Source organism: Mustela nigripes, chromosome 1 (genome assembly GCF_022355385.1).
Source record: "Mustela nigripes isolate SB6536 chromosome 1, MUSNIG.SB6536, whole genome shotgun sequence".
NCBI classification, from domain to species: Eukaryota; Metazoa; Chordata; class Mammalia; order Carnivora; family Mustelidae; genus Mustela; species Mustela nigripes.
The window spans coordinates 31,668,051-31,688,941 of record NC_081557.1 but is presented as its reverse complement, the minus strand read 5'-3'; the positions used below and the strand labels follow the sequence as shown (position 1 = coordinate 31,688,941).

At 46.9% G+C, this 20,891-nt stretch overlaps 1 protein-coding gene across 2 annotated transcripts in view; it reads left to right on the top strand.

The window, feature by feature from the left end:
- Positions 1 to 18,248, top strand: part of SLC6A5 (solute carrier family 6 member 5) — a 57,054-nt gene extending 38,806 nt beyond the window's left edge. For both annotated transcript variants that reach the window (XM_059407037.1, XM_059407046.1), the window contains 4 exons: positions 722 to 821; positions 6,850 to 6,950; positions 11,208 to 11,375; positions 13,618 to 18,248. In XM_059407037.1, coding sequence (XP_059263020.1) covers positions 722 to 821; positions 6,850 to 6,950; positions 11,208 to 11,375; positions 13,618 to 13,773 — 525 coding nt within the window. In that variant the 3' untranslated portion in view covers positions 13,774 to 18,248. The remainder of the gene's footprint in view (positions 1 to 721; positions 822 to 6,849; positions 6,951 to 11,207; positions 11,376 to 13,617) is intronic.
- Positions 18,249 to 20,891: the final 2,643 nt, after the last annotated feature.

Sequence of the window (20,891 nt, the reverse complement as noted above, 5' to 3'; positions counted from 1 at the left end):
CGGGATTCCTTCCAGTCCTGAGTGTCTTGGTGAACGGAGTGTTAGCCCCACTCAGCTTACATGTTCCATTTGTTCTCTCTGTGGCCCTGAGCCAGTCACCGCCTTTCGGGATTCCTTCCAGTCCTGAGTGTCTTGGTGAACGGAGTGTTAGCCCCACTCAGCTTACATGTTCCATTTGTTCTCTCTGTGACCCTGAGCCAGTCACCGCCTTTCGGCCTTAGTTTTTCATCTGTGAAATGACGAATGGGAGTAAGAGGGTCTCGAAGCCTTCTCTCTTGTGGAGAAATGGAAAGGGCGAGGTAAAGATGCGGGGGGATGCGTGAGGAATGCCCAACGACACCTAAAGGTCAAATGAAGGTCAGTCAAATGCAGATTTATGGGTAGAAATGACGATCTGTTGCTTAAGGCAAAAATGAAGCCATCTGCCTGCCTTCACCTGTTCATCTTCAGATGTTAACCTTTGTTTATTAAGAGTGAGACGTTAGATCACTTTTTGTGCTTGTTCTGTTGGTTGGCTGAGTCTCTCGAGGGCCTGCTTTGCACACATGGCAAGGCCTCCAGCCTGAGTTCTGGACCAGGCTTAGGTTCCTACTGTGGAGGGGAGGGGAGATCCTTCGGCTCCTTGCTTACCCCTGACTCTGTCCTGCATGGAAGGATTGGCTGTTCCCGGTGGGCAGAGCCTGGGTCCAGGCCCACTGATGTGGTTCCTCTTTCCTACCAGGGCGGAATTTACATGTTTCAGCTTGTGGACACGTACGCGGCGTCCTATGCTCTCGTCATCATCGCCATTTTTGAGCTAGTGGGGATCTCCTATGTGTACGGTAAGGGGACCACCGCACCGGCACCCGGGGATTGCTGCGTTGACATAAGGCATCCACGGCGAGTAGGTTTTCCAGATTTACTAAGATAATGAAAGAGTTTAATTCCAGCAATTTAGGAGACATAAGGGACCTGTACCTTTATTTCCAAACTTGCCTCTGAACCGTGATCTGAATTTATCTGAGGAGCAAAAGGTGGCTGAAGGTGAGACCCAGAAACCCCTTTGTTTCAGCAGCTCCTAGGACCTGCCCTCTGGGTATGGTCTGGCATGTGAACAGTTAAGATCTGGGGATGGGGCCAGATGAGGGAGGAGGAGGCCTGCTTTGCAGGTGTGAAATTATTTCCTGGTCTTGCTAGTGGCAGTCCCTACCCTGTGTAGCTTGAGTGAAGAGTAGCTTCGAGGCTGGTCCCCAGATACTGTAATGTGAAAAGGGACCAGCAAACTCACAGATCCTTAGGAAACTTTATTAACATCATGGAAGTCTGTGATGCAAGAGCACCACCCCAGCTTCTCCTGGAAATAAACTTCTAGTTTCCTTCCAGTTTAATTTGTCCTCTTATTACCATAGCAACCTGCATCCCGTAACTAGTGGGACAATTATCAAGAACAAAAGGAAGGCAAGTCAGCAGGTGGCATCTTTGCCCTTTGTGTAGAGGTGCTTGTGCTTGGTGGGGTCTCACTGGGTGATCTCCTCAACCCCCCTGTGTGTACTGCCAGTCACAAGCATGCCCTACTAAGTACAAGGCGTTAACGACTTCTTTGTGCCTGGAAGTCTCAGATGCATCCCCAGGCTAAGGCCTTCCTTGGATAGTTAGGGTCTCCATGGCAAATCCTAGGAAGGTGAAAAGTGCCAGGTTGGACTATCTATTTGTATTGTAAAACCCCAAAGAGATCACAGCAGGCTGTAAGTTAAGAAGAAATGTAGGATATCCCTTGGATATGCATAAGGGACAGATGTGCGGAGAAGAGGGGCCAGGCCAGAGGGCTCTGTGGAGCTCCCCCTTTAAAGGTAGGGATGCAGTGAAGTCCACTGGACTGCCAGGTATTCTTGGTGGGAACATCTTGCTTTTAATGTCAGGTTTCTTTTGGAAACTTAGCCCCTCATGGGGTCACCAGATGGTCCGTTGGCAAAGTCACGATGGCACTCCGTTTACAATAGTAGTCCAAGTGCAGCTAGCCGTCTTGACCTCCTCTGCTTGCTCTCCGTGTCCTCACTGATAATTGCCACAAAAGGCACACCTGCACAATTCCGTTCTATAGAACAGGGCTGCCCAGTGTGGATTACAAGCATCATTACAATAGAAACATTACAAAATTTTTTTGTTTTTAGAAGTGAAATCGCACCCCCGCCCCTTATAAATCTGATAGTAGAGTTCTTGGTTCTGAAGGAAAAAGAAAATCCTGAGTGCTTCAGTCCCTGGGACCATCCAAGGAAACTGCCTGGGGTCTGGAGCAGGGGTCTGGACAGCCTTCAGAGCCAGGCCAGCTCTGTGTTGAGCTCAGGATGAACACAGGAAGTGGGTGAGAACCTCTGATTTGGACCTGGATAGAATTTTTAGAAGTGAATCTTAGAAGACGTATTTGAAATAAACTAACATAATTGCTGGAGGGGAAAGGAAGAGCCTGCACATGTATATAATTTGTACTCCAAAGGGTGGTTCCTTCTCTACTGAGAGGATGAGGCCTAAACTATGCAGTTAGTGTTAGGCCATTGAACACGGGCTTGTGAAGAATGAAACGTTTTTGCCTGCCTCTCCTTGAGGGTGCAGGGTCCCCCAGCAGCACTTGCTAGGGCTCAGTAAGCATCAGTCAGCATCAGGCTTCAGTCCATTATTAACACACACAGGTAAATGTCAGTAAATGAACAGGTATTTATTAGGCGCTTACTGTATGCCCTTTGTACTCCTAGGAAAGCGGGGAGGTACATTCAGGCATCTTGCTGGCTAGCTACTAGGACAAGCAAAGCCACAGCGTGCTTACCATTAAGAGGAAGGTCAGGACTCAGCTGTGCATGCCTGGTTAGGGCGCTTTTGCTGCCCAGAGATACAGGTGACCCAGAGCGGCCAGGAAACCCTCAAGAAGGGAGCCTCTCAGAGATAAGAGCATATAAAAGAGAATAAAGCCTGAGACTTAGTGAATGTTGAGTTTCTCGCTAACCAAGGTGAGGAAAATCTGAGCCAACACATAGGGTTTTTGGCTCTGAGGGATGGGACCTTTATGTTAATGGTAAATGAATAATGTGAGGGACACACAGGACCGGAGACCTAATTTGTGGGACCTAGCACAAAGTGAAAGTGCAGAGTCCCTCATTGAAAATGCACTCAGAATTTCAAGATGGCAACAAAAGCCCATTCCTTTGGGGGCATCACCCTTCTGGGTGTAAGGTTCTGTAGAAGCGCCTAGTTCACATGCCCCAAGGATGGCCAGGGTCCCACGGGAGGGAGAGCAGCCCCCAAGGGTGTGGTTTATAGAGAAAGAAGCCACGAAACTGCATAGGTGAATGTGATTGGCTGGTTGAAGCCAGTGTTTGATTTCTTGGTTCGGGGTTGGTGGTGGTTGTGAGGAGCTCGTTGTGGGCCAATTTCTGAGCCTCAGATCTCTTTGTTGAATCTACAGTAGTAGCCATGAGCTTACCATTTATTTTTTCCTTCTGTTTTTCTGTCAATTTGGTGAGGAGCAATTGCTCAGGTCCATTTTGGAGCCTATCTTATCCCTCTGGGCTCAAGGTGGCGCAAAGGGAGGTTGCAATGTGCAGGTTCCACAAACAATTATTTTATCAAGAGTTGGGCCTTGGGGCGCCTGGGTGGCTCAGTCATTAGGCGTCTGCCTTCGGCTCGGGCCATGATCCCAGGGTCCTGGGATCAAGCCTCGCATTGGGCTCCTTGCTCAGCGGGAAGCCTGCTTCTCCTTCTCCCACTCCCCCTGCTTGTGTTCCCTCTCTCGCTGTGTCTCTCTCTGTCAAACAAACAAACAAACAAAAGAGTTGGGCCTTGACGATAAAAAGGGATTTGTGTCGGTGGAAAGGACAGAGCAGGCAGAGGGAGCCACAGAAACAAAGGTCTCAGAGGAAGGCAGCCAGTGACTTAGTAAAGGACTCAGGTGGGGACTTAGATGAGTCAGGCCATGGGGGTGGGGTCTGGGGGGTGGGCCTGTGGCTGGGCAGGAGTTGGAGCTGGTAGAGGATGGAAGAAAGGCTGGAAAGTCTGGCTCAAGAATGCGCGGGAGGCAGGAGGATGCCTGGTGGCTCCCCCTGGTGTCCCTGGGCTGTATGTGCAGGGCCCTCCCACAGGTGGGCAGAACCGGCAGAACAGTCATGGGACCTAGAACCAGCTGGAGGCAGAGGCCTGCTGTCCTGCTGTCCGGAGCCCCCATGTGACGCTCTGAGAGGGAGATGACCTTCCTGACACTGAGCTGGCCCTGGGACCCAAGCCTCCCCACTTCAGTCCCAGCACCACTTCTCGGCGGCAAACTCTGCTCTTGCTGGAACCTAGTACCCGTTGTCCACCCTACATACAGCTCTGGGTCTAGCTCATTGGCCCCTCTGCAGAAGCTTAAGCCCCTTTCCCGCCATCCCCCTCCTCAAATAGTAGGTCCATCTGTACGTCTTCTTAGGGTCTAACCCTGAGCCCTAACAAATGAGTTTCCCAGTCAAGCTACATGCTGTCTTGGAGATGGTCTACTGGAGAGGAATAAAACAGAATTGAAAAATGATAACAGAAACTTCTAGAATCTTTTGTTTCTTTGTTTGAACAACTGAGGCCTGCCCTCAGTGTCTTGTCCGCATTTTTCAGGGCCTCAGCTTTGACTCTTATTCCTTTGAGTCTCTTTCCTCACTTGTGCTCAGAGAGTAGTGTCCAGAGACCCCTCGCAGGAAGGCATTTGATAACACTAAAGAACATGCACCAATAACAGATCCACAGATAGTCAGCTCAGCGGCTCGAGGCAAATAGTTCTTGCCTGTGGTGAATGCAGAGAAGCAACTTGGACCCTGTTTGTGTCACGGATTGAGCTCCCCAGTCTCCCCAGTAAACCGGCAAAAGCTCAGAAAGAGATTCCCTTTCCTAAGGCCACATAGGGAATGAAAGGTGGAGCCGGGGATTGGCTATTAGATCCGAACTCCCTACCCGGCGTTCTTCATGGCGCCCACATTTGTGGTTGCCCTGATCAGGGTTTCTTTAAGGTAGACCAGAAAGCTGGATCTGGAGTGGATGTTAGAGCAGCTGCCTCTGGTGAACCTGCCAACACTGTTCCCAGTGCAGGCCGTTTGTTCTACAGCTGGCCTCGGGCTTGGCTGTCCCCTGTCATGGCTGTGGTCAGCATCCTGCTGATTCACAGTCATGAGAGGCCACTGACGTGCCGGGTCTGTGCTGGGCATGGGGTCGAAGCGCACGGCAGGAACTAAGGGCTGCGGAAGGTCTCAGCACCCGTCATTTTGGTGATGGCGGCTAGCGCGGACTTTGGAGGTAAACTTTAACACTGCTCCCAATACTGTGAACACAGGCATAATGGAGCGTACAGTTGAGTGAATTTTGACCTGCAGGTAACCAGCCTCCAGATCAAGATACAGAATATTATCAGGCCTTTTTTTTTTTTTAATTAATTTATTTTATTTATTTAAGAGGCTGAGATGAACTCCTCTGTTCCCTAGAGGAACACCGGTCTCAGCTTTCTACCCCAACGAGAGATTGCTTTTTCATGTCCCATTATTCTTCCCAACCGCATGCAGCCTCAGTGTCCGAGGGAGCAAGGCTAGAGGGAAAGTCTGGGCAGAGGCAGGGACAGGGGCACCGGCCAGGGGAAGGCAGCTGGTGCAGGTGGTGCCCAGAGAGAGGATGGCATAGGGTAAGAGACAGCAAGTCAGGGCTGGGAGGGGGGCCCCCAGACACGGAATCCCCCTGCTCCTCGTGGCGCTAAGGGCAGAGGACCCAGGAGCCCCAGGGCGCTGGGAGAGCTCGGGAACAGGAGGCGCAAGGGGCCCACATCTCAGGCAAGAAGGTCTCGGGGTGTGTAGAGGGTTATGCTCTGTAGGAAGAGGTGCCATGGAGTGGGTGCTTTCCTTGAGGGGTGTCTCTGCCCCTTTTGACCTGTAGTGTACCCACTTTTCACATAGATGACCCGAGGATGAAGGAATAGGGAGATTAAAGCCAAGGCAGCTGGGTCCCTGGTCAGAGCTGCTGACTGTGACGGAGCTTGAACCCACGGACCTTTCCTGACCTGTCAGCCCGGTAACCACTCCCATTGAGGAAAGCCATGCGTCTGCTGAGCTCAGGAAACAATGCGAGAAGCTGCCCCATTCCCAAACCTTCCTCAGCGGCTCTTGCTTCCAAAGAGTGACTTAAGGTTCTTGGTGAACTGAGAGCATGTGGGGTTGGTGGTTACACGTGGCCGTGAGAGGTTACTGTCCTCCACTCGGTACCAGGACAGCAATGCTTTGAGTCCCAGCGAAGTGGGCAGTGGCCACTTGGAGTGTACTTCGGTGTTTGCCTGTCGTTATCATCTCACACAGAGTGAAGATACATCGGCTCATGGAAGAGTAGCCTCGGGAGGGTGAGGACAAAAACCGACGTGCGTGGACTCTCGGTCTGAATCTCCAGGCTTTCATCGTCCACTGTGCTTACTGACCACAAACATAACTGGTGTTGCCAGAGTGCTTGCTAAGCACACAAGGCCGTCTCCACGAGCAGCCACGCTGGTGACTGTGCTGGGCTATGGCCATGCTGAGATGCCCGGCCCAGGCCGTACTGAGCTTTTTAGATGTCACCATGGGATGACATTTGTGGACCTCACCCCAGAGAGTATTTACTATCTATTTAAATGTTCAGTTGGCCCTGATCTTCCCAGCAGTGAATCATTTGTCTGATGGTTTCTTGCATAATAGGGGTTATGCTGACACCAGGCTGGGGCCCTCTGTAGCCAATGGCACTGGAGTGAGGGGCTCTAGAGCCTGTCCTAAGGCCTCCCTCCCCCGCAGACCTCCCCCCCCCCCCCCCCCGGCCCCTCATGCTCTGTCTCCTCTTGTCTGTCTGCAGGCCTGCAAAGATTCTGTGAAGATATAGAGATGATGATTGGATTCCAGCCAAACATCTTCTGGAAAGTCTGCTGGGCGTTTGTAACTCCAACCATTTTAACTGTAAGGATTGCATGCTTCATCGTGGATGTAGGACCTCGCGTGTGGATGTGCTGCTTTATGTTTGAACAAAGCCTATCATTCTTGTATTTCAGAAGGGGAAGCTGAGGCTTGGAGAGGTATAGCAACTCACCTAAAGGGCCTTAGCTGTGACTCAGGCAGTCTGGAGCTCTCTGATGGAACATTCCCTATTACATCAGTCTGCCTCACGTACGGAGAGCAGATAACAATCACATTTCCCATGGGCTAGTCAGAATCCCAGCTCTGTTCAAAGAAGATTATGTGTGTATCTTCTTCTCTCCCTCACAGCAGCTGGTGGGATTGGTTTTAAAGCATCCCCACTTTACAGTTGGGGAACCTGACACCCACAGGTTATGTGATTGCCTAGAACTGCATACCTAGTTATGAGCAAACACAGCCTGAGTTCGAACCTAGGCAGTTGGCTCCAAAGCTCTTGCTCTTAACCACTACTCCATACAGCTGCTCTACAACTAACTAATAGAGCATACGTTAGACTTTTATTATTCCCTTTTATTGTTTTCGAGAACTATCTTATCATCCTCAAGTGTGATGATGACATTTTGAGATTATCTGACATTCACCTTCTTAAAGATCAGAGCCCTTCGTGTATCAGTAAATCTGCATAGGGACTTACATGCACATCCATCACCTCCTTTATTGTGCTGTAGGCTGCGGGCTTTGCCTTGATCCACCCTCCAAGCACAGGCATTGACAAGACCCTGCCTTTCCCCCTCCTCTGTGGGTTGCAATGTTGGATCTTGGCAAGGCTGCAAGAAGCTGACTGTAGTTCTCCTTGGAGCCAGCAGGTGGCACTAGAAACCAGGTCAAGACCCTTGTTTTCCCACACAGCAACCAGGTTCCCTAAAGGAAAACCAGACAGGATGGAAGTAAAATTATAAAGAAAATATGTATTTCATTCTTTTTTTTTTTTAAACTGTCACAGAGTGAGTTTTAATCAAAACATCTCGACTGCCTTCTGAAAAGACATGAGTTTAGACAGAAAAGCCATCCAGTGTTTATTTTCTTCTTCACTGACACGGACATCATAGTGAGGCCCCTATTGATGCTCACATTTTAGAGGCTGTAATTTGCTGAAAAGTCCCATGACACTTGGGGTGTGAGGGATGAAAAGAACTAAAATAGATTTTTTGGTTTCTTGAATTCAGAACTGAAATGCATATGAAGAGCTCAGATTTACCCTAATTGAAGGGGGGGGGGAGTGAGACTCTCCTGCCCAAGGCATTCTCTGTCTCTGCTGAACACCACCCCAGTTACTACTACATCTGATTTATTCTTGGGTGAGATCAAGGCCTGCCTTTCCTTCCTGTCTTGGAAGAGATTAAACTTCAGAGAATTTCATTATATTTTGCAGAAACATATGACATACTGCTAACAACCAGCGCTACTATGTAGAGGCAGTTCTAGTTAGAGGCAAGTGCTCTATGAGCGCTGTCCCTAAAGCCTCTGGCCCCTCTTGTTGGTTGGTGATTCTTCCCGACATTTTACAGTTGTGTACACTGAGGCCCACAGAGACTAAGGAGCTTGACCAAGGCAGGGCTAAGTCTTGAGTCCAGAGCTGTCTCGGCCTCAGTAAAATTCTCAAAGCTCAGTGCTCTCCTCTTCAAGTGGAGTTTGGCCAGTTTTTGGATAAAAAGAATTCTTTTTTTAAAGATTTTATTTATTTATTTGAGAGAGAATGAGTGAGAGAGAGCATGAGAGAGGAGAAGGTCAGAGGGAGAAGCAGACTCCCCAAGGAGCTGGGAGCCTGATGCGGGACTCGATCCTGGAAGTCTGGGATCATGACCTGAGCCGAAGGCAGTTGCTCAACCAACTGAGCCACCCAGGTGCCCCAGATAAAAGAATTCTTACCTCTGGGAGCAGAAGGTCGGGGAAAGAAGTTCCAGGACCTGATGTGCTTTTTGAGAAAGTTTCTCAACTCTGCTGTGTTTTACTTGATATCTGTTATGAAGCTCATAGCAGAAACCTGTAGAGATACCAGAAAATATCCCGAACCAGATTCACCTTCTATGTTTGGGAGCTAGGGACAAGTAGAATTGGTCAATTTCATCATCATTGTCAACTGACATAGCTCTCTCCAGTGCCTTCCTTGGCTGCCATTAGCAAGAAGTCAGAGTGAGTCTGACCCAGTGGTTGAATTAGTGTCCCTCATGGCCAGGCCCAGCTGAGGGCAGGGTTTTATCAAAGCTGGCTTGGCAGAAGGAAATGTCTGTCAAGAATACATTTGCTCAGGTAAGTTTGATGTGGTATTTGTACAACTGGAAATGGGTACCAAAGGGCCAAGCCAAACACGTATTTTTTGCTCTTTGCCCCTCTGTAAAATGGATATTTGTAGTGTGCTGGAATGAGCTAAGATTATGGGTTTATTTTTTATTCATTTATTTTAAAGATTTTATTTATTTATTTGACAGACAGAGAGATATCGAGAGAGGGAACACAGCAGGGGGAGTAGTAGAGGGAGAAGCAGGCTTCCCACTGAGCAGGGATCCTAACGGCGGGCTCAATCGTAAGACCCTGGAATCATGATCTGAGCCAAAGGCAGACACTTAACAACTGAGCCACCCAGGTGCCCCAAGATTATGGGTTTAAATTACTTCAGAGACCTCTGAAATAAAATTGATCATTTTTATATGTGCCTTCTTGGATTTACAGAGCTATAAATATTCTCCATGCAATTATTGTATACATAGTCAGATCACGTTACTGAATTATGCACACACATAAGCAGATGTATTGCTATTTATATAGTAAATGAAATGGAGCAACTTACCATAATTACATTAGGCCCTACTTCCAATAGACTGGTTAATAAAGCTTATAACTCTAGGGGCGAAATGTTTAAAAGGGGTCCTAGAGTAAGGCATCTCTTTCCGTAGGAGCAGCATTTTCAACAGTTGTCTTCAGGCTCACATTGCTTCGAATCAATACACTGAATTATTGCTGCATTGAAATAAACGCTGGCCCCAGCATCCTGGGCTCTGCGGCAATAACGTAGATATGCCTTACACTCGTATCGTGCTTCACGCTCTCCTCAAACTCTTCCATACATCATCTTTCCTAACATAACTCCCTCCAATCATTTTTCGGCAATTATTTTACTGCCTGAGATCGAAAAAGAGTGTCAGGGAAACACGGCACATAGGTCAGCATTATTCAGTACTTTGGTCTGGACCCCTGCAGGCAAGGACGCCCTTTTCTCCAGGCGAGGCTGCCCTCCAAAGTCTTTGGCAAGAACAGTTAGGAGGCCCGTTCTGTCCCTTCCCGTCCGGCACACGTGTTCCCTTGCTGCTTTCCAGCTGCACTCGCTGTGTCTTCAGAGGGTTTGCCTGGCCCTTGCCAGTGAAAGTGTGCAGGCATAGGAGAGCACGGGCAGCAGATAAATCAAAGACCGCTCTTAAAATTGAGGGGGGACTTTTGAGTAAATACCTGTGCCCAGAAAACCCCTGTGTTGTGTACACTATGTGAAATACACCCATTGAAAACGAAGTCGGCTATGTGAAGGTCCCTCAGCTAGTTAACGGCAGAGGTGACATTGGCCTGCTGGTCCCCACGTTCTTGGCACAGTTTGGTGACGAGGCCCGTTCTCCTTGAGTTGGTTGCGAGAGGTTGCGAGTGGGCTTACTATAGGACCAGCTTCTCGCTCAGTCACCGCCGTGTGGACTGTTCACATCTCACTCGGCAAACTTCAGCAGGCGGTATCAGGATGCTGGCCGTGCCCCGTTCAAGGAGAAGGCAAAGTCGATTCAACTCATTAAGAAAATTAAAATACATAAACGTAAAGGCTATCTTTCTTATAACAGAAGTTGATTATCCCCCATAAGAAGTGCAGACAGCCCCTTTAAAACTCCCAGTACCACCCATCAGCCACCTCGAGGTGTATCCTTTAAATTGTCTTCTCAGCCTGGGCACATGTGGGCACGTGCATGCGTGTATGTGTGTGTGTGTGTGCACACACGTGTGTGTATACATCGATACGCCTGGCTCCATTCCAGGGGATGGCAGCACAGGGTCTGCCGTGTGCGTCTTCGTCTCTCTGAAATTCAGTGTCTTCCTTTGGAAAGTGGATCCTGACTAATTCCTCACTTTTGGGGTTGGTTTGGGTGTGAAATGAGAGCAGAGGTAGGAAAGCACCAGACTCATGGCAAGGGCTGAGCATGTCGCTGTTAGGAGCGAAGACTTCGCATCTTCCGTCTAACACGTGTGTTTCTCCTTTCTTCCCAGTTTATCCTGTGCTTCAGCTTCTACCAGTGGGAGCCCATGACTTACGGCTCTTACCGCTACCCTAACTGGTCCATGGTGCTTGGATGGCTCATGCTCGCCTGTTCTGTTATCTGGATCCCAATTATGTTTGTGATAAAAATGCATCTGGCTCCTGGCAGATTTATTGAGGTAATTCCATCAGCTCCTTTCTCCTGCCCTCCCCTCCCCAGGGAGAAGCTCTGAGAGCTCCGTGCATGAAAGAACAACAGGTTCAGTAAACTTCTTCCCAAGGGAGACTTGGTGATTAAGTGTTCGCACTTGCCACCGTTTCTATTAAACCCATTTTTATTACGTATCATTCCTCTAATGGAGAGGCTCAGCCAATCCGCAGGCCAAGCTGTTATTATGCCATTTCTCAGTGCAGGCGACCGCTCTGGGGAATAAGCCATCAGAAGCCCCCCATTCCCCTCGCAATTTAAATGCAGTGCTTGGATTTAACTACATGTCAGATTCCCCCTTTCCTGATCTTCCTCTCTGTCCAAGCCTTCCTCCAAACATTAGTTACCATTTCATTTTAAATCACAGCCCCTCCCTTTGTGCTGGTGTTAGGGATGGCTGAGGGTCCCAAGCTGGTGAACAGGTCACCGTCCCCACACAGTGTAATGATGGGTCTGGGGTGTGGCTGGTAAGAGGAGAGACTCATCTTTGTTAACCCCTTGCTGGACCCTTTCCTTGTTTCTTTCCTCATTTCAAAAGGATCCCCACGCTGTCTCCAGGGTGGATGGGAAGTGACCGTCCCTTGTTGAGCCACCAGTGAGGTGTGGTCAGGCTCTCGTTGTGAGAAGTCACTCACCCAGATGTGCTAGGAATAGACCAGCACTGAGACTCTTTGAAAATCCAGAGTTTGGGCCTTTTGGACCAGACCAGTGCTGCTCAGGGTTGGCCCCAGGGACCAGCAGCATCTGTACTTCCTGGGATCTTGTGGGAAATGCAAAGGATCAGGCCCCAGCTTGGCTCCACTGAACCAGAGCTGGGGAACTGGGACCCGGTGTCTGTCGTGTAACCGACCCTCCAGCCGATTCTAAGGCTACCTGGAGTCTCAGACTTGCGACTTCCCTCAAGTCTCAGAGGTGTTGGGATAGACTAAGGCCAGGAAATACCTGCCGATAGAGGGTAGTGATGAAAGCTGTACAGGCTTTGCTCTTGGTCAGTCAGACTGAGGAAAGGAAGGGAACATCCCACGGAGGCTCTGGAGAGAGAAGCAACATGAGAATAAGGTGTGTGAGTAAAGGCCTACCACAAATGTCCGTGTCGTGGGGAGGTGGCTTTTATCTTTAATGGCCTAAAGATGGAGACAGAGTTGACAAAGGGAAGGTAGGTGTCTCCTTGCTGAAGTGGGATTCCAGTTTCCATCCTCAGGAAATTGCCTGCTGTCCCCTCCAGGTAAATTCCCGTGGGCCCTTTGACCCCCAGAGATGGCTCCCTTTTGCCCCAGAGAAACCTCCCACCAATGACCCAGGAATCTCGTTCTCTCTGAACAGCAGCTAGTGTAGCCTCTGCTGCTTCTGCCTCGGGGCAGAATTCCCTAAACTGATGAGTGGGGCTGTACCAACTTATTATGGTTGATTTGGGACACAAAGGTTGCAAACCGATGATTAAGGGGAGATTAAACTAACAGCTCCAAGAAACGGCTTCACTTTAATAGGTAATAAACATGTAATTGTTGCCCCGTATGTTTTCAGAAATATGTTTGCTTTCTTTTTTTCCAGAAAATATTCCCATCAAATTATGTTTCTGTAAAGTAAGTTCAGTTGCAGGATTAGAGATGTTCCCATTATTTCTAGCTCCCTTGCAAGAACCCACACTGCCGAACCAAGTCAGAAGCATCTATTTTTGTCAGCAGATAATTAAAATCTTTGCTCACTCTTGGCAATGTGTCTTTGGGGTTGCAGTTTTTTCCCCCGGCCACTTATATTCTTTGGGGAAATATGCTAAACAAAATCCAATTATTTTGATGTAACAACCCACTGTTGAGACTACAGAACAAAAGTAATTGAGCTCATGTCCTTCGCAGACTGTGTTTGGCAGTGGAGAGAGGAAGCTTGCAAATTCTCTTCATTTGGAGGGAAAAAATGTATCATTAAAATCCAGGCCCTTTATCCTCGGTTAATCTTGTGCAAGGCAGACCCTGAGCAATTGTAGTATCGTTCGTAGGATGACATAAATAATTACAAGTGAACCAAACTCAGTTTCCTCTTTAACATCCTTGGCCTAATTAATTGATAAGGCTGATCTTCCCAACTGCTTCTCCTGGTGGGGGACCTCTTGGCCTAGGGAGGGGTTCTGGCAAAAGCAGTGGATAGAGGGGTGTGGAGTAGGGAAGGAAGGTGCATTACTTCCATGACCCTGTGTATCTTTGGCTTCTTTGCAGAGGCTCAAGTTGGTGTGCTCGCCACAGCCGGACTGGGGCCCGTTCTTAGCTCAGCACCGTGGAGAGCGTTACAAGAACATGATTGACCCACTGGGAACCTCTTCCCTGGGACTCAAACTGCCAGTGAAGGATTTGGAACTGGGCACCCAGTGCTAGTCCACTGGCGTGGGATGGCCCAGACTTGATCGCGTTTTTCCTCTCTGCCTCCCCCTCATGTTTCCCCCAGCTTTCTTCCCATGTTCTTCTGTCTCCCCACATCTTGGTTCATGGCTGTGCATGAGAGTGGTTATGTAGAGAGGTAAGATATGGCGTCGCCTGCTGTTGTGAAGAGCTAGACAGACCACTTGAGGCACTCCTTTGCCCGAGTCCATGGTGTCAGTTTCCAGAGCACAGGCCTTGACCCGCGGCAGGAGTGGCTCAGCCAGGTGAGCGCTTTCCAGTGAGGTCGCAAGCAGGTGTGCGCGACTTGGTCAGTAGGGAGGGATCTGCTGCGTGTGTTGTTGTGGGTGGTGCCATCAAGACATATATAGGGCGGCAGACTCACAGGATTGGTATCCGGACTCGGTCGTGTTGCTGAGCAGCGCCGTGATTTCATTCAGATGCAGAAAGTTGAGGAGAGTGTATCTGGAGCGTGGGCAGTGGCTGCAAAATGTTTTAGAATAAGGGGGTTTGGACACCACTGAGGTGGCTAATAATGTTCACATTTCCATTTACAACTGGGAATCTGCTTTCCTTCATCCAGACCAACCACTTCAGGTGTGCCAGGAACGAACACTTCCGTCTCTGTGCACTGGGAATCTCGGTGAAGAGTTCTCGTCCCTCTCTTGTCTTTTTTTTTTTTTTTTTAAGTAACCGTATGTGTGAATTCTCTTGGTCACTTCCTCCACCTGTGCACAAGAAGCCATCGTGTAATTTGCGCTTCTCTACAGTCAGAGTGGAGGTCCATTCTGGTTTCTCCGTGACATTTAGTGCCACAGTTCGGTGTCCTGACTCCATGTTTCTTCTCCTCAAAATGTCTTTCTATGAGCTGTAGACACCTTGTCTCTTAACCTCTGGGAAAACAAGACTTACCCCAGTTCTGTCTGTATATTTTATATATATAAGACACGACCTCTTATAAGACCGATACCTTCTCGATTTTTACTCTTTTTCATTCACAGTAAAGGCCAACTGTGGTCATAGAGAAATCAAAAAGAAATGCTGAGTTTAACAGAAAGCCACCATGATATTCACTGTGCTGGTAGTACATTTTAGGTCACTGTATTTACAGGAATTTCTGATAAATACAGCTTAGGTAAGTGGCAAGTGAGCCAATTAAGACTATAGCTTTTAAGACTACATTTAGACAATTCAATTTTAAGAGTTCTCAATTTGCAATACTCATAACTGTGCTCTAATGAGAGCGAATCCTATGTCTGCAGAGATTGGCGAAGCCATGGCCTTTATTACCTTCTTGAACCCTGAACATGCATATATGAAATTTTTAAAATGTGCTATGTGTTCATGTAGTGTGTACGTGTAGTGGTGTTTTCTATCCTTATAAATATCTTACAAATCACTGTAGAGATGGTGAGTTTAGAGTAGTGTAGTCTGGAATTTCTTTTTCCTTACTGTAATAATAGCTAAACCTAAAATTGTTTCCTTTAGGGGAAACCATTTCAATCACTTTCTATTTGTTTGTCTTCATATTATAGGGTCTCAGGCAAAGTTTTCCGTTTAAATCTTGTATATTGATGTGACATTTTCATCCTGTTGCTCAGCAGTGAAACCTAACAGAAGACCTTAATGTAACATGTTTTTCTTTTTCTTTTTCTTTTTTTTAAATGACTTCATTTACTGAAAAAAGAGGTCTCAACTCATTTTACTGAGCTCTTCTTTTTCTAGGGCAAATATCATTGTCATTTGCCAACGATGATGTGAATTTCTAGGTTTCAAGAATTACCTGTGGAAACTGTAGAAAAGGAAAGAAAGATGGGTGTTGAGCTGTAGGTGTTCATCTCTCTGTCTCCAGTGCGTGTCTGTCTTGTTCTCCTTCCCTCCCTCTGTCCCAAAGCTCGAGCTTCCTCCAATCTGTCACAGAAACTAACCTGAGCTTCCCCTAGACGCAGCATTAGGAGGAAGCTGTGACCTCACGTGTCCAGTGTCTCCCACAGTGACCGTCTTGCCGTGAACACTGGTTTCCCCCACGAAAGCCATATTGCTGAGAAGCCCCTGTTACTTTAGTGGATGTCACAGAGGGGTTCCAAAAATTACCCCCTCCAATTGGTAACCGGTGGGGTGGGAGTGGCAGGGAGGAAACCACTTAGTTTTGGAAATTATCTACAGCCTTTCCAATCAGAAGGTTGAAGAAAAAAAAGCTGCGATCAATTAGCATTCTCTTGAGGCACTGGTTTGTGTGTGTCAGGGCGAATGATTTTTGGCTTCCCTCTCTCGCCTCTTGGCAAAAACTGGAGTCGGATGCTGGGTGCCAACCCCATTTCTGCTCATTGTTGCTGTTGTGATTAAAAAAAGGTAGGGGTGGTGGGACCTTCCGGCTGCTGCCAGGTTTGTTTTCCGCACACTGAAAGTTGACTTGTGAGGGCAGGGACCTCCTTGCTGGCTACACACTGCGGCGTGTTTTTCAGTGGGGGCAGCTCCATTTGGGGTCCCTGGGATTTGTCCAAGTTAAGACCCAGTAGCGTTCCCTGAACAGCCAGGGTGTTTTTCCTTTTCCCTACAATTTCTAAGTTTCACGTAAAATTCGCTTCAAGGTGAAAGGTTCCGAACTTATTGTGGAAAGAGTGACTTTGTGAGCTCAGTGTCACCCATTTCTTGAGCCATGTTCAACTTCGAGGCTTTCCCTGGTAGAGAGGTGGTCAGTGTCTGAGCTGATTTGTCATGGGGCATCAACCTTTGCAGCCTCCCCCTAGACTGGGGTGGACGTTTCCACACGGTGTGTTTTCTGCCACAGTCAATTGGAAGAAAAAAATATATATACATGAATGGAAAAGAAAGAAAATGAACAGCATTGTCACAAGCTGCTACTTGAACGTTCTCCTTCAAACTGAGTTAAAAATCAAGTTGCTGAGGAAAAACTTCCATTGGTTTACTGTAGAGAGTGGTGGACTATTTTCCACGTGTGAGATTATTTCCCAACACCAACAAATGCCAGAAACCCATTCAGAGAAAAAAAAAAAGCCATATGTTAAAAACAGTAACCTTGTAATATCCTTAAAGGAGAAAAAAAATGTATAGTTCTTACCTATTGTTGTTGTGGCTTCTTCTGCAAATATTTGTCTTGCGTATTAGTAACTTTTAATCTCTTTCGGGCTGTGTGTTTGTCATGTACAGGTGTGTCCAATCTGATCTTATTTTGTTTGTTTCTTTTTTTTTCTATTTATTCGTTGCATGAAAGCTGTGGTTAATGCAAAATCTCGATGACCTCAATGTCTTTGAAATTTCCCATGTGTTTTTAATGTGTAAGAAATGTAATCCACTGGTATTTCAGTGAGCGGCACTTTAAAAAGAATTTAACACAATGATCTTTAAATGGATAAGACTTGGGTTGTCTTTACACCTCCGAGTTGAGTGTCCCTTACTGAAGTTCTTATTCTGCTATCGACACGTGCCTCCGTGCTTCCTGACGAACTTCATCCGTCCGCATGGTCTTCCCATGCCTAAAATTAAAAATGTTTCTTTCCCCTTTGTGCCCTTGGCCATCACTCCCGGTCCTCTTCCCAGAGACTTGCACAATGACAATTGCTTACCGTATGCAGATGACTCAAGGGAGAGCATGCTGTATAGCAGGTTGTCTCATAGGGACCAAAAGCCCCGGCCAAGCAAATGAGCATTTCCTCCGCTTCACGCTGGGTGGGTATCATGCAGAAAACTTCCAGGCCAAGAGCAAAGGTTTGGGTGAGTCTAATTTCAATAGTCATTTCTCCACGAAGTGTCCCGAGGATTTGTAAAAGCAGAGCTCCCTGTCTTTCCCAGATTTTGCTTCCAACAGAAAGGTCAAGTGATTTTGCATTGTGGTCTTGGCCAGGGTCACCGCTGAGCAGCCTGCAGCCAAAGAGAAAAAGTCTTTTCGGATTAGGCGTGCATCACCTGTGAACGCAGTGGTTTGATTTGCTTGCTGTGGATTAAATACATCTTCAGGTAACCATTTGCCTTATAGGTGTATTTTATTGTTAGGGTGATAGTAATTGACTAGGTCCTGTTCTTCCTTTCTTTTTTTTTCGTCTTTCTTTGCACTTTATTATGGACCTATCATGGGATAGGTTATTTGGAAATTGCATACTTGGCTAATGTCCTAATTGCAGGCATCTTATGTGGAACTGTTGCCTATGAATAAAGATATATTCCCTAATCAGGTCCTTATATTTTTTCATTAACTGTACATGAAGAAAATATATTATGTTACAAATGATGCATCATATATATATATATATCTTACAGAGTACATATTATATACCGTGCATTATTCATTTTAAAAAGTCATTATTCTTGAGGCCCTACCTCAAATTTTGTATTTATGTCTACAAATGCAATTTATTGTATTATATATTTGCCTATTATATACTGGTATAAATTAGAATTTATCTTAATAATGTATGAGTTCACAAAACCCTAAATAAATGTCAGTGTTTAAAACATGATGATTATAGTATCGTGTCTATTACAAACCCATTACCCACATTCTCTCTCTCTTAACACATGGCCTTCAGGATTGATCTATTGTATAAGAAGGAATCTGGAACAGAAATGGAAAACTGCCATCCTGGGGAAATGAGATATTGTGCTGCTCTAGAAACAAATGCCAATTAAATTGTTATACCCTTAACTATCAGAATGCACTATTCTTTGCTGAATTATTACTTATCCCTCATGGGGAGGAGGAGAGGGAGCGGGAGAATCTGAGTGAATCTGGACAGAGGGACTGGGCTAGTAGAATCCCTGGGTGTTTGAATGGCCATTTTGTCAACCTTCAACTTTATTTCAATTCAGCAAACATTTGTGTATCTTCTGCATGGAGTTAGACCCCAGGCAAAACAGAGTAAAAGAACAGCCCAGATGTCAAGGAACTCAGAGCATAGTAGAAAGACTACTTCTGTTAATCAAACGAATCAATAAAGACCATTTCCCCAGCCCTTTAAGGAGGGTGGAGCTGCCATGTTCCCTGCCCAGAGTTAGGCCCTGAGTTCCTATGCCACATGTAGGGACTGGTGGCTGGGCATCCCTGTCTGATCCTGCCAACCCAGAAGCTCAACTCTGTCCTCAAATAAGTATGACACAATCACGCTCCACTTCCACCTTCAGCTTCCGTGTTGGCAGCCTTCAGGGATGAGCTGGGTCACATTTAAGGGAAAAGAAATGCCCTCACAAGCTTATTCTGAAAACCTGCACGTGCATACATACCCATCCTGTGTCATGGGATTGACAGAAACACACACTCAGGCTTGTCCGTGACCGTGTACTTCAGCGTGCAGACCAAGAGGCAAATCCCAAACTCAGTCTAAGACCGTATCGTGAAAGATAGAGTGTTCAGTGGGACCGGAGTTTGGTGCTGGCTCAGCATCCTTGATGTCCTTCCTGAGATCCCATTGCGCAGTTATGTTTTCTTTTGCATTTTTATGCTGGAAATTCTCAAGCATACATAAAAGTGGGGAGTATGGAGTAACGAACTCCCATGTCCGTGTTACCCGGTTTCAACAATCACCAACTCATTTTCCGGTTTATCCCTGAACTGGAATCTTGAAGTATTTCTTTGGATCATTTCAGAAGATCCCAGAAACCACAGAACTTTACTTGGAAATGCTCTGTTGTGGCTTTATGCTCCCTTTTAAATGGTCTTTCCTTACACTTGTTGCGATGAGCAATGGGTGTTATATGTAAGTGAGGTATCAGTGAATTCTACCCCTGAAACCAATTTTACCATACATGTTGATGAACTGGAATTTAAATAAAAGCCTGAAAAAAATAAAGAGTGGTGCCTGGGTGGCTTAGTTGATTCAGCTTCAATTATTATTATTATTTTTTAAGATTGTATTTATTTATTTGATAGAAGACACAGCCAGAGAGGGAGAAACAGGCTCCCTGTTGAGCAGAGAGCCCGATGCAGGGCTCAATCCCAGGACCCTGGGATCATGACCCAAGCCAAAGGCAGAGGCTTAATGACTGAGCCACCCAGGCGCCCCAGCATTCAATTCTTAATTTCCGCTCAGGTCATGATCTCAGGGTCTTGGGATCTTGGGATCGAGCTGGCATCGGGCTTGGGGCTCACTGGGAAGTCTGCTTGAGATTCTCTCTCTCCCTCTCCTTCTGTCCCCCTTCTCCCCTTGTGCACTCACATGCTCCCTCTCTCTCCAAAATACTAAATAAATCTTTAAAAAATAGTCTTTCCCTAAACAGGGACAATAACAAAATGTGGAAAGGACAGAGCTCCTGCATCCGTGGCAGAACCCGTGTACTTGGGGCTGTTAAAGAGGGATGCAGGGCTCTGTCTGGGAGGAGCTAAGGCGGTGTTTGACTTTACAGCTCTCCCGTCTTCCTGCATCCAAGTGTCCTCTTGTTTTCATTTGTTTGGCAGTTCCTTGTCCCCTGTACTTGGCAGCTCTTTTCCTACCAAGCTTATTCCTTCGATAGTCCTCTCTGCTTTTGCTCGTGCTTCCTTGCTCCTCTCTAGATGTCTCTCCTGGAACCGGAGATTCAGAATCTCACAGTTGCATGGAAGTCCGAGGCAACTCACTGCAGTATCTCGGATACACAGATTCTCGTACAACAGTCTGTTTGGTGGGAACTGGATTTATAAAGAGATCCGTGTGGGAGGAGTAGTCACTGTCTAGAAAATTCACTATGGGGACCCTTTCCCACGAAAGACTCCTTCAGGGCCTTCTAAAATACTGCAACTTTACAGAGATTGGATTTACTTCTCTGATGTTCACCATTCTACTATGTAAAACAGAGACTATGTGTGGTGGGGGACACCCCTTTCTTGCATTTTAGTGTAATCTGTAATTTTATGAGAATCGTGATATTCCAAGTCCCCTTACCTTTTCAGCAAACTTCTCTAGACACTTGTAGGATTAGAAGAAAATAATGACTAGAATATAGTGTGGATCCACATTGAGAGAGACTCACGTTTTCACGATTCATTGCTCCAGCCTCTCATTTTTCGACCTGTACACTCAGGGTCTTCAGAATTTATCTTTCCAGTACCTAAGAGTTCGTGACACATAGTAGATACTCAATAAATGCATTGTTAAAGTGAATGAGAAAATACTGAGCATTGGCTC